This window comes from Stenella coeruleoalba (genome assembly GCF_951394435.1).
Source record: "Stenella coeruleoalba genome assembly, chromosome: 13".
In the NCBI taxonomy this organism is placed as follows: domain Eukaryota; kingdom Metazoa; phylum Chordata; class Mammalia; order Artiodactyla; family Delphinidae; genus Stenella; species Stenella coeruleoalba.
In genome coordinates, this window is record NC_137159.1 from 8727231 (window position 1) to 8741058 (window position 13828).

At 47.8% G+C, this 13828-nt stretch overlaps 1 protein-coding gene across 8 annotated transcripts in view; it reads right to left on the minus strand.

The window, feature by feature from the left end:
- Window positions 1-531: 531 nt before the first annotated feature.
- The window catches only part of VWA3B (von Willebrand factor A domain containing 3B), a 244818-nt gene continuing 231521 nt past the window's right edge, over window positions 532-13828 (minus strand). For all 8 annotated transcript variants that reach the window (XM_079941376.1, XM_079941377.1, XM_079941375.1 and 5 more), the window contains 4 exons: window positions 13587-13711; window positions 12036-12173; window positions 9671-9771; window positions 532-1124 (listed from right to left, as the gene is read on the minus strand). In XM_079941376.1, coding sequence (XP_079797502.1) covers window positions 770-1124; window positions 9671-9771; window positions 12036-12173; window positions 13587-13711 — 719 coding nt within the window. In that variant the 3' untranslated portion in view covers window positions 532-769. The remainder of the gene's footprint in view (window positions 1125-9670; window positions 9772-12035; window positions 12174-13586; window positions 13712-13828) is intronic.

Here is a 13828-nt window from a genome sequence, read left to right on the forward strand (position 1 = left end):
TGTTTCCAATGTAAGAGTTTTTATTCTGGTTCCATGCTCAGAGGTACCTACAACAGACTACAGATAAAACTAATTAGGGAGGGCTCAATAAAAATTTTCAGAAAACAGTAAAAGAGGCAATGTTCAGTCTTGCAGCTCTCAGACAAGTTACTAGGTCTGAATTTCAGTCCTAACATTTAATGATAAAATCTCTAATTCTGATGAGATAATCAATTTAAAACAAGACTGCAGGCTTGGATTAGAACTACATAATTTCAAGATTAGAACTACAGATTTTAAAAAACTTGAAAATCCTGTGATGGTAATCTATCAGGTTAAATTTCTGGGTGTGGGGAGTCTACCAGAAGATGGTATTCAATCAGTTCTGTGGGGGCAGGGAAAATAATAGGATAAAGAATGGTCCAGGAAAGCCAGAACCAATAAGCTCAAACAGATCCAGGTGGAGGATGGCAGGGAAGTCTACCTTTGTTACAACCGGGGAAAGCAGAGGTAGAATGAAGCATGGCCTTACCTCAGCAGAGGGGCTAGTTCTACAATGTCTGGTGGCTGAGGGCAGCCCAGGAGGAACACTGGTTCTCTTAAACATGGTTGCCACTAGACTGCTTTCAGGTTTCTCAGCGATGCTCCTCAGCGCTTTGCTGCTGTGGGTGGCTTTATAAGGGCAGGGCAGGGCAGGGCTGCTCGAGGTGGAGGTGTGGCAGTGACGGCGTGGCTGGTTGACTCCTAGACCCCACGCCGGGGACTTTCTCTGGGGAAGTGGATGTCAGCGTTACTTAAGGGTGTTAGAGTTTTTGCTGTCCTGGCGCCTAAACTGGCCCGGAAACTGGGGAGTGATCTTACGTGCACTATCCTTGAGAGACATTTCAGGGTGTTCCTGAAAGAAATGATGTTGTCCCTCTCCCAGCCTGGGCTTGGGGTGTGTTTTGGGGTAGGACTCTCGGGACTTGTTTCCATGGGAAGAGTCATCTGAGTCCGAGGAGACCATCTCCTGGAGAGGTAGCCTCTTGGTGGCTTTCTTTTTCTTCCTTTTCGGGTTCTCCTGTCTTAGTGCTTGTAAATCCCCAGTGTTAACTTCTTTGATTGGCCATATTAGGAGAGTAGAGTTCTTTATCTCCATGTCTTCCCTAGAGAGAGAGAAAGAGAGTGAGAGAGATAGATCAGGGTTATCCTGGTCTTGCTGGCTGCTGTGTCTACAGAAATGTTCAAGCCAAGAGATAACAAGTGTGGTGAGGATGTGGATAAAAAGGAACCCTCGTGCGCTGCTGGTGGGAATGTAAACTGGTACCGCCGCTATGGAGAGCAGTAGGGAGGTTCCTCAAAAAAATTAAAAGGAGAACTACAATGTGATCCAGCAATTCCACTTCTGGGTATATACCCAAAGGAAATGAGATCAGTATCTTGAAGAGATATCTCCACTCTCATGTTCATTGCAGCATTATTGACAATAGTCAGGACACGGTAACAACCTAAGTGTCCATTGATGGACGAATGGATAAAGAAAATGTGATATACATGGCATATTATTTAGCCATAAGAAAGAAGGAAATTTGCCATTTGTGACAACATGGATGGACCTCGAGGGCATTATGCTAACTGAAATACATCAGACAGAGAAAGACAAATATTGTATGATACCACTCATATGTGAATCTAAAAAGAGCCAAACTCACAGGAACAGAGAATAGCATGATGGTTGCCAGGGGCTGGGGAGGTGGGAGAAATGGGGAGATGTTGGTCAAAGGGTATAAAAAAATAGAAGAAAATATATCGGGCAGTTTATTTATCTAGAAGTGTCATCCTTCAAAGAAGGCGTCTTGGGAACACCACGACCCCATCTCAGCCAGGCCATCATGGCATACCATTTCGGGAACTTGCCTTTTTCAGGGCCTTTAGGGTCAAGTAAGGACACCAGCTGTTCAACCTTATTTTGTCCCATAATCAGTACCTGCCACCTTGATCACCCATCTTTCACTCTGAGTAACTTTGCCATGGCTTCTTCAGATCCTTTAGGAAATTGTCCAGAAAAAAATTAGCAGAGTGGAAAAAGATTTTTAGTTACTTTTAAACAGAAAATTTCATCAATCAAATTCCTCTTCAAAGGATCAAGATTCACCACATGTGATACTTTTCAAAGACTGGCTCAAGGACTCAGGAGGTGATTTCCAAGAGACATTAAAAAATTGGCCTGACCAGTTCATACGCATTAGGATAGCTATTGCCAAAAAAAGAAGAAAAAAAAAATCAAGAAGTAACAAGTGTTGGCAAGGATGTAGAGAAACTGGAATCCTTGTGCACTGATGGGAATGTGAAGTGGTACAGCTGCTGTGGGAAACAGTGTGGCAGTTCCTCAAAATACTAAAAATAGAATTATATAATCCAGAAATTCCACTTATGGGTATGTACTCACAAGAATAAAAGCAGGGACCCAGATACAGATATCTGCACACTGATGTTCATAGCAGCATTATTCACAATAGCCAAAAGGTAAAAGAAGCCCAAGTGTTCATTGACGGATAAATGAACAAACAAAATAGGATATATACACGCAATGGAATATTGTTTGGCCTTAAACAGGGAGGAAATTCTGGCATTTGCTGTGACGTGGACGAACGTCAAGCTGAGTGAAATGAGGCAGTCACAAGATGGCAAACACTATGATTCCGCGTAGATGAGGTAGTACCCGGAGTCGTCAAGATCACAGAGACAGAACATAAAACGGTGGTTGCCGAAGGCTGAGGGGAAGAGGGAGTGGGGAGTTCGTGTTCATGGGTGCAGAGTTTCAATTTGAGAAACTGAGAAAAAGCTCTGGAGATGAATGGTGGTGATGGTAGCACAACCACTGAATGTACTTACTGCCACTGAGCTGCATATGCTTCAAAATGGTTCACATGGTCAATTTTAGGTTACGTATATTTTACTACAATAAAACAGTTGGCCTTAGCAATAGCAGTAGCATTGGAAAAAGGCTCCCCAGGAGGCCACCAACAGGATTCTCTTTAAATGTAAGGCCAGCGCCTGTGTGGATGGGTAAGTTCTGTGAGGCCAGGTTCTCAGAGGCTTGAAATCACGCCGCAAGACTGTAATCACCAACCCTGTTCTTTGAAATCTACAATCTTGTCCACCGCACCACCATCAATTCTCCCGCACATCACTACGCTGCTCCAGAGGAGACTAAGTTGATACATACTATTGCCTTTCAGAGGTTTTCTCTGTTTCCCATATATTAGAGTTGGTCGCAGTCCAGTCTATAACCTCTCAGCTCTCCGACAGAAGAGCAGCAAGGAAGGAATGCGAAGAGGAGAGTTTTCCGGGTGTACCGAAGGCACCCAAAGAGTAAGGCAGGGGAGAGGCCTAGCGGCCCACCTGAAGGACACTAGGAGATGATCTTGGAAGGAACCCAGGAAGAAGAGCATGAAAGACCGAGAAGCAACGTGTGTCCAGCCCTCCCTCAGTAGGGGGTGGGTCACATAAGTGGTGGACCACCTGGACAACTAGATTTGAGGCAGGCAATAATGAAACAAGAAGTGCCCTTGTCCTGTAAAGATGCAAGTAACATATTAAGTAGAAAAAATGGTGCAGAACAGAACGTACGTTACATGTTCATTTCTGTTATTAAGATTGTGAATATGGGGGATGACTGGAAACCTTCACACCTGTCTCTTAATAGTTGCCTCAGAGAAATGGATTCCAGGAGAATTGCCACTTTCTCCACATTAAGAAGTCTTTTTTCAACTGTCATAAATGATTAAGAGAAACAAAGGTTTCTGTTTTGAGGAAAGAGAAGCAAAATAGCAGAGAAAACTCTAGAAGGAAATACATCAAAATGCAAATGACGATTACTCTTGAAATGTGGAACTACGGATGGTTTTTATATTCCTTTTGTTTTTTGCTTTTAATTCCTAAATTATATTAACTATGCATTACTTTTTGAATAAGAATAAAACAGTATAAGTTAGCATGATTCGAATAAAAATGGGCCGGGATTTTGATCAAGGAAAAGCCTTTACATCAACCAAGTAGATGCTGCTAGGCTACCCTATTATATCCTCCAGAATGACTGATGTCGACCAAGTTCAAGATATTCCACAAGGAAATGTCCCCTTATAGGATGGGGGAGCAGGGTAGGTGTGAATCTGATGTGAAAGCTCTTATCCACGCCCCCCGGCCCCCCACGCGCCCTCACTCTGCTCTGTGGGAAGGGGAAGGGCGGCCATGCTCCCGACTTCAGCCAGTGGACATTCTCCACCAGCACCCCCGGAAGGGCCCTGCTAAGTGGCTTTCTTTTGCCCTATTTCATGCCCAAACTGAATTCGATTTAGTGCCCTATTAATTATTTTAGGCTACAGAGTTGGTCAACACTGCAGGGGATCGTGGAGGAGCCAGGCACTGTGCCCTCCTTCACTGGCTCTTCAGAGCAGCTCGTTCCGCTGTGGGGAAGAGTTCTGAGCATCCCGTCCATGCTCTCCTTGGGTCAAAATCCACCGCATTCACCTGACCTGGGCATCGTCGGTCTGCCCGTATTCTTGCTGGCTCCCTGAGGCCTCATGTCTATTCTGCCCTAAGTGTGTCTCTGTTGGCAAGGCCATCTTAGAACATAAAGAACAGGAGGACGTCTGGCGTAGGTACCGGATACACGTTTGATGAGGGCCAGGAGGACCCTGAGTTTTAACAACGGAAGGGGCAGAAAAAGGAGAGACTGAGAAGAAAAGGCAGTTTTTGCTATCCAGATTGCTCTCACTGGCCCTCAGGGTAATGAATCACCATGACTGTCTGTGCTCTTGTCCCAAGTACAAGCACGCCTTCTTCCCAAGTACTTCCCAAGTACAAGCACACTTCCAGGCAATGGCACCTATCCCTCTGGATAAGGCAGGACACTCACAGACAGGGTTATGGTGGAACTGCTTGTTTTCCAGGCCTTAGGAAATGGGGCTCCTGATCTGGCCAGAAGGGACCGAGGGAGCTGATGACATACACAGGCTTAATGATTTCCAGAGGCACAGCTCCTTCTAAGGGAAAAACAGTCAGTAGTGACCGGGTGAGAGGATGGGAGTGATTCATCTCAGAGGCAGCACTGAATCCTGAAGTTTTAATCGATGACTTAATATCCCTGCTGTCAGGAAGGCAATGTGAGGCCATGCTATGTGGATAAGGGGAGGAGGGTTCAACAATATGGGAATTATCATTTCCTTTGGGGGCACAGTCCTAAATCCGAATAGCTTGATGGAAAATTGCTAAACTGCTCAAAGAAAGGTAACGAGAGGCTCATATTTTGTGTAATAGGAATTAAGAGCTGGCTGCAGACCCAGACACACCACATCAGAACGCTGGGAGGGGGCTCTCCCCTCCAGGATTCCCCTACCCAGCCACATCCCCAAGACCACACGGTTACAATTGTGCACCAAGGGAAGAACACTCTTGTCTTCAACAACCTCCTTCAGACGCCCAGTGATTTTTCCGGAGCACAGAGGAAATGACTAGTCCAATCTGGTTCTCCTGTGATCCCATTTAGAATGTCGCTCATTATTTCAAGAAATCAAACTCCCTCTGTGGTGAATCTTCTTAAAGAGGAAACTTGAAGGTAATTTGCCCAAGCCTTGTTCTGTCAACAAGGAAGGGAGGATGGATTCCAGCTCGGCTGCGAGGGGTTTCCTGCCAGTTACATGGCACCAGAGGCGCCCTGCCCAGAGGAGCACGTGGTCCCCACCTGTGGGTGGTTGAGCAACACCTGCTAGAGGCACTTCCCTTCAATGGAGAAAACCGGAAGTCAGAGCATGAAGCCCAGCAAACACGCTTTCCCTGAAGGAGCCGGAGGCCGCAGCCTTCTGATGTGAACAGGACCCCAGGGCAGGCAGTCAGGGAAGACCTCGTGCTGTGAATCTCCGGCCTGGCAAGGAGGGAGGATGCCAAAATGAAGGAAAATTCCTTCTGGCTCCCTTGCCTTTTGGAGTTAGGAGAAATTACATGTGTGTTCTCTAAATGGAGAAAGTTACTGACAGGTTAGGGACTATTTGCATTCAGAACAGACATCTCTGATGGTGTGAAATGCAGAAAAAGCTCAGGGACTTTCCTGAAGGTAAGGCAAGGCAAGAGCAATCATTTCCCTCCACCAGACACACCTCTCTCAGTGCTGCTGTCAGAGAATGCAATCGTCAGGTTTCAAAGGAACGAGAAAATTGGAAGAGCCTCACCTGACTTCATATCACAAACATGGTAATACTAAAACTCTCTCCTTTAAGGACTAGTTATTTGGAATTTAGCAAAATGGGTAACATATTTTGCAAGACAACCTTGCTATAAGTCTTCAAGAATCATTTCTGTCGACCCTCCCTGGTGGCGCAGTGGTTGAGAGTCCGCCTGCCAATGCAGGGGACACGGGTTCGTGCCCCAGTCCGGGAGGATCCCACATGCCGCGGGGCGGCTGGGCCCGTGAGCCATGGCCGCTGAGCCTGTGCGTCCAGAGCCTGTGCTCCGCAACGGGAGAGGCCGCAATAGTAAGAGGCCCGCGTACCGTAAAAAAAAAAAAAAAAAAAAAAAAAAAGAATCATTTGTGTCGAATTTTGAATTGAAAATGAAAATTTGTATCAGCTGTGGCCATATTCAATCAAGTTTGAACCCTTTACCTTCCAAATACTATTCTTCCTGCCTTTCACTGTGTACCAGCCTTGTTAGGAACCAGAGGAGGGGCTTGCAGAAAATACTCTCAGTGACCCCAAACTGAAGACCCCAAGAAGGAAGAAAAAGAGGAGGGGCAGAGGGTGGAGAGCTGGATGTCTGGCATCCTGGTCCACAGCTGTCTGGGACCATATACCCCTTGTCTTACCAACCCCCAATGGATGGTTATAGTGGATTCAGTATTTTAAAATTAAATTTGGCCATACGATGTCCCGTTGAAGTTGTAAAGTACGTTTCTTTAATTAGCCCATGAAGAAAGCACCACGATCTTTTTTTTTTTTTCAATGGTCTCATCTGGGGTAAGAGTGTGAAGATTTACTAAAGAACAACCAAAGGGAGGTGGCACATTTAGAAAGGAGGTGAGAAAGAGTTTCTGATGAGAAAGGACCTACCAGAAGGAAATCCCAGTGTAGATGCAAAATAAGACCTACGCCTTTATTCTCTGTGCTCACATCTACCAGCCCTGATTATGGAAACAGACAGATTAAGCTCTGAACGTAGCGGGCTGGATGCGACCTCTGCTTAGGAGAATTAAATGCAGTCTCTTTCTAACGGAGAGGCAGCTAGAGCAACAGAACAGTGGAAATTACAATGGGAGACAAGGGGGGGGGTCAATGAACGCTTCCGCTGTGTAAAGCCCCAGGAGCTGGGGTAGGCAACTAGCCGCAGAGCTTTAAATAAGGCCTGGGGTAGTACTAAGGCAGAAAATAAGGAGAGGTTTTTCTCAACATAGAAAGAACTGAATTTCAATTCTAAAATAGTGATGGATAATACTGAGTTTAGTGAAGATGGTACCTAGACAATACCTAGACACGTGTATCCACAGTCCTTTATGATGTACTGTAAGTTGGATATCATATTGCTTGAGTAGGATTTTGAGACAACAAAAGTGCTCTTATTTAAAATGATATATTCATCTAGAAAAAGACTGGAGGATTGTAGAATATATTTTCAACAATCATACCTAACAGAAGCTTCTCTGTGGAACTACATGCCCCTCAAGGAGCCTTGCTGGGCGTCCCCTAGTATTTGTGTGTTCACTGGTTCATTCTTCAAAGAGTCCTTGGGTACATCCTGTGGGCTGGACCCTGGCAACCAGGATTTAGAAGCAGATAGAACCTTGCCCCCGCTTTCAAGGACTGACGCCTAGTAGGGGTGATGGTCCTGAAAGTACATGGCCCAACACAAGGTAAAATTCCTATAATGAAAACGTCTACAGGATGCAGTGGAATCACCTCACCACATAGGGCTGGAGTCCTGGAACACAGGGCTTGCGTTCAGTGTTGGAGTTCCCCAGGTGGCCAAGGGCAAGAATAGCATTCCAGGGAGGAGATACTTAGTCTCCGCAAAGGTACAGAGCCTTGAAAAAGCACAGCATGGGGAAAAAACTGCAAGTTTTTTTAATGGTTAGTTTACAAATTTAATATGGTTAGTGTGCAGAGGGGCTTTTGGGATGTTTGTTGGGGAGTGGCTAGGGGAGAAGTAAGGCCAGCTAGGCAGGCCTGGTTCAGGGCAACAAAAGGCTAAGTTAGGATAAGAAGAGGGATGAGGGGCGGGGTTCGTCGGAGAGGGGCAAGAGCAGATTTACACGTGAGGAAGATTCCTCTCCTCAGCACTTAGGGAAGATGGCAGGACCTCAGGGCAGGAGGAGGCCTCAGGAAATGAGAGCACTTGTGCCGCCAAGCTGAGAAATATTTGCAAGCTGTTTATGGAATGTGTATATCTCTAAATAAATCCACTTCTTACCTATCACTTTGTCTCTTCACTGAATTCTGTGATGCGACATAAAGAACCTGAGCTTCCAGGTGTGTGAGACCAGGTGTGTGATCTCAGTTAAAATACAGTGGGTTCAACTCCCAATCTGGATTTTGGCTGGATTCGAGTCCCAGCCCGTGGGTTCAAGTCCCAGTCTGAGTTGTGCGGTTTCAGATCTGGGTGGCGAAGGGAGAGGAGGGTGCTGGGTCACATTGCAGCAGGCAAGGAGGTCTAGTTATTTAGGATCGTGTGTGCACACGTGCATGTGTGCGTGCAAACAGATGAGGCAATTTGGGGGTTTTGCAGAGGTGAAGGAATCGGTGGAGAGGAGCTAAGGAGAGAGGGGAGGAGAGTCCAGGGGTAAATCACAGAGCAAGGACCTGGGCGGGGGGGGACAGGCCTGCCGGACGGATCAGCATTGGATGAGGAGGGACTCTGACATCAGGGGGAGAGATCCAGGCTTCCACAAGCCCAGAGGTGAGGAAAGCAGTGCAGGAAGAGAATGTCTGGTGGTTTCTGTTTATGAAGCACAAGGTGAGGCCACTGGGAGATTGAAGGTTGGCACCCAAAGACGGCTCAACCCGTGCTCAAAATCCACCTTCACCTCCAAGGTCAGGGCTCTGACTCCAACTTTGATGCCCCTCGTTGGCCCCATGGACTTGGTCTTGCCGGCTCTTCAGGCCTCAGCTTTTTCTTACTGATTTTGCTTTAATCCACCTTTCCAGCTGTTAGCCATCCTGCTGCCTCAGATGAAAATGTGTTTACCCTACTGTCGACCCTGGAAACCACCACCCACCCACCCACCCACACTCACCTGGGCACAGGCAAGCCAGGGCCAGCACCTCACTCTCACCCCCAACAGGGAGAGGTGATGGGTGATTAGTCCCAAGTGCAACTTAATCTAACCTGTGCTTTACAGTGAGGCTTCATTAGAAGACCCTGAATCCTTACAAATAAGAGGAAAATAATTCCTTCAGAGTCACGACAGGATTGAAAGCTTTGCTGAAGGGTCAGTAAAATACATAATGTTGAATGTGAGATTAGAACAAGTTAGACAAATAACCAGCAGGTAAAAGCTGTGACGTTGAAGGAACAATCATCATAGACTTGCACTTTGGTAGGAAGTCCTCCACCTTTGCTTTTCTCCCCAAGTATGTAGAGATAGTGGGTCTCAACTCAGAAACAGATTAAAAGTGCCAAGATATAAATAACATTCAGAAAGTAGAAAGTTGGGTCCACTTACGCTTTTGAATCCTCCTGAATTGGGGGTGACTTAATATGAGCGCAAGAGAGGGCGTATTTGTTTTGGCTGATCTTAATAAGTGCACTCCGAGGGCAAAATCCCTGTAATGATACCAAAAGAGTTCATTCAATTTAAATCAGAAATGTCCACAATTCAGATGTAATTTTAATCAAGCTCAACCCACTGTAACAGCTACCAGCCATTATCCTGTTCCGGGCAGCGTAAATGCAGAGTCCAGCTTGATAAGTTTACGCTGAATAAAAGTCATCATTGAGTCCTTCCTGTCATTTCTCCACATCCTGGATCATTTGTCAAGTGCACCATTTGTCAAGGGGTGTGTGTGTGTGTGTGTGCACGTGCATCCACTGATGTACACGCGCGCACACAAACACACACAGACACACACCTTCATATAACCACCTTCCTTTCTAGCCTAAGTCCAGCCTTGGCCATCTCTTTCCTGGACTTATGAACTGTCACCACCACCCCACGCTGTATGTCCCACTGTCAGCCCCTGGGTCTCCCAGAATTTCTATCAGAACTGTTCTCAGCATCCATCCCCAAGACCATGCCGTCTAGTCCAGGGCCCCACTGCCAAGGGGGGTAACCTGCAAGGTCCTTCCTGGGCTCTGAGGCTCTTCCTCAGGGATCCTGGGTCACCGGCTACATCTCTCCCCACACCTGGGACCCACCCACAGGCATCTCGTCAAACGTCCCTTGATCTGCTTTCTCCTCTCTTGCCTGGTAGATGTCCCCAGACCAGGGCCACCTGGCAGAGATGCTTCCCACCCGCTGCCCTTCCAGGCTCCTTCAATGTCATCCAAACAGCTCCAGGAAAGTCCATTATCTCTCACGGTTTTTCCTGGGTTGATGAGAAGATGCCCTTTCTCCCTCTCATTCTGTCGGATGGGATACAGTGCTCCTGCGGCCACTGGCTCTGACGGCCTTCACTCATCCATCCTACATTTCATCCCTTCATCCTAAAATTCATTCACCATGACCCCTTCCCTTATGGACATACCCCATGCTACAGTCAAGAATCGATTAGAGATTCACTTTGTTATACAGCAGAAACTAACACAACAATGTAAGGCAATTATACTTCAATAAAGATGTTTGAAAAAAAAAGAACTGATTAGATATTTTTGTTCTGTTTACTAGGCAGTTGGGCACAGACATTTAGAGTGCAGGCCACGGAACCAGACTGCCTGGGTTCAAAGCCTGTAACACTGCTCACCCTGGGTGTGACTTCACCTCTCTGCGTCAGGTTCCTTATCTGAAAATGGGGATAAGAGTACCCGCCTCACAGCGTTCTGAGCAGCCAGCTGTTCACTAGGTGTGAAGCACCTGGGTTAGTACCTGTGCCACACAGTAAGTGCTGAATAAGTTAGCACGACTCTTTCGTTTGCTGCTTTTCGCTTGCCAATCCATTTTCCAGGCGTATTAAGTGGGCCATCAGAACATGTTATTTCCATTAGAAAACATCGTTCATTCAAGTACCTCATAAAGCAATTGTGAGAACTTGTTCTTCACCAGCAGCGGTACCAGGGATGCAAAGATGGATAGGGCCCGGTCCCTGCCTTTAAGGAGCTGGGAGATTGGTGAGGGAGCCGGGGCGGAAGGAAGGCAGGACAGTGTGCAGGGGAACCTGAGGGCCTCAGCAGAGATCAGGCAGCGTCTTCGGGTGACAGAAAGAAGATGGGGAGGGTGGTCCAGGAAGGGTTAAAACGCAGGGGCTTGGGAAAGCCCACTGTGTTCGGGAAGCGGTGAACCTTCCATAGGGCTGGTAGCCAAGCTCACGGGGCAGGCGGGGGGGTCAGGCGGGGGTCGGGCTGGGCTTTTCCTTGAGGTTGCCGAGAAGTGTGTGTGTGCGCATGTGTGTAGGGCGGGTGAGGGACAGGGGGCACATCAGGTAGGCAAGTGACATCATCAGATTTGTAAACTGATAATGATTTTTTTCCTAAAACTTTTAGGAAAAATACAGAGGGAACAGCAGCAGTAGCAGCAGGGAGAGAGAGAGAAAGTGGGGCTGTAAGAACCTGGGGAGGCCCTTGACGAAGCCGGAATTGGTGCGAGCCTCCCCAGACCCCAAATGTGGGACGAGAGCCCCAAAGACCATCTGACAGAGGAGTGAGGAGGTCACGGCGACCTTCGCAAAGGCGGATTTTGTGTTGTACAGCGGACAGGACTCTAACCACAGCGGGTGGATGTGCAGGGGGAATAGAAACAGCCAGGGAGATTGCTCTTTCGAGACATCTGGCGGTGCCAGGAGAGAGCCAGGCATTGCCTGCAAGAAAGGCAGGGGTAAAAGGAAGCCACTCTCTGCCTAGCGAGAATGTTCTTTTCTGAGTGAAAGTCTACTTACTCTCCGGCTGTTACATTTTAAGACTGTGTAGACTTTATCTTCGGCCACATCTTGATTTGGAACCGCTATGACAACGGCGGGCACGTAGAAGCCAAACCCTCGGGGTATCACAACTTTGGCAAACACATAATCTCCAACCTGTAGATGAGAACATCTTTCACGGCAAATATTTCGCTTATCCATCTTAGAGACAATATTCATATAAGCTTGCTTTTAAAACACCCCAAGACGACTAGCAAGTACTGATGCTAGAATTCAAATACATATTTTTTTTCCTCGGTTGGAAAGAGTCGCTAGGTCCAAAATTCCCTGGGCTCATTGGGCCACAGCTGGAATTTTGTGACCAGTTTGGGGAAGCCGCATTTTAGCAGGGCTTCCCCTGACAAGGGTCTCAGGGACAGTCAGCAAGATGGTGAGGGGTCTGGAAACCATATCTTACAAAGACTGGTCGAAGGAAGCTGTAATGTTTCACATGAGGGCCAGGGAGAGAATGGACAGTGCCCTCCTGTGTCTGAAGGGTTATCGGGGACAGAGGAGAGGAGCAGATTGGTTTAATGTGGTTCCAAAGCTCACACCTGGCGTCCATGGGAAAAAGTCCCAAGAGATAACTTCCAGCAGAAAGAAAGTCTTGTGAAGGGTCATACAAAGCTGCAGGGCACCTGTCAGATGGAGAGGATTCACGGTCAGGGGGAAAGTGCACTGATGTGCCCTCTAAGTCTGCCCAAGGGGAGGTGGGAACAGACAACCAGTGTGAATCCTACGAGCACTCCTCAGCACTCTTCCTCCTGGCTCACACTATCCAAGAAACAGCAGCAGTGCAGCTCTGGGGGGTTTTCTCTCTACACTCTCGCCTTGGTGCGGGGATGAGGATAGCACAGGAGGATGTGCCAGACACGGCACAGCTCTGATGAATTTATAAGCAGAAGAGAACACGTCAGCCCGGCTCACCCCTGGAATGCATGTTCAGGGGTAACTGCATTATGGCAACAAGGGCTGGCATCAACTGACTACAACGTCAAGGAAAGGGCTCCCTCTGCCTTTGTTATTAAATCTGGTTTAGTATAATCTTCTGCAGTGAAAGCTTCAGGAGCACCAGCAGTTACAGCAACTCCCGCCCACGACCATCCATTGTCTGTAAAGCAACAAGAGCCTCAGGGCAATGCAAGCAGGTCTGTGCAGTCCTGAGCTGCTTAACAGGGCGTTAGCAGATCAGGGTCAGGAGCAAAGAAATTGCTAGGCAAGGGGTCATAGGAAGAGGGGTCACTGTTATCCAGAGCTCTAGGAACGGTGAAAAGGGGCCCATGGGGCTTCCCTGGTGGCGCAGTGGTTGGGAGTCCACCTGCCGATGCAGGGGACGTGGGTTCGTGCCCCGGTCCGGGAGGATCCCACATGCCGCGGAGCGGCTGGGCCTGTGAGCCATGGCCGCTGAGCCTGCGCGTCCGGAGCCTGTGCTCCGCAACAGGAGAGGCCACAACAGTGAGAGGCCCGGGTACTGCAAAAAAAAAAAAAAAAAAAAAAGGGGGCCCAGGAACAGATGGCTGGAGCAGGTACCTGGAGCAGTGGGCAGGGCATGGCGCCCCCCACAGGTGTGATGAACGAGATGGGCACGACCTTGGTGTCGCCATACCTGAAGCCCACGAGCGCGTGGGTGGGGCTCACACACTTCTTCACAACCCCTGTAAGGAATCACATTTAAAATAAAACAGAAAGGCAATGCTTATTCCCTTAGGCTTGCCCCATCCCGTTGGTCAAGCTAAGTTACAGCACTTTGCCTGCTTACATCACTGTGCCCC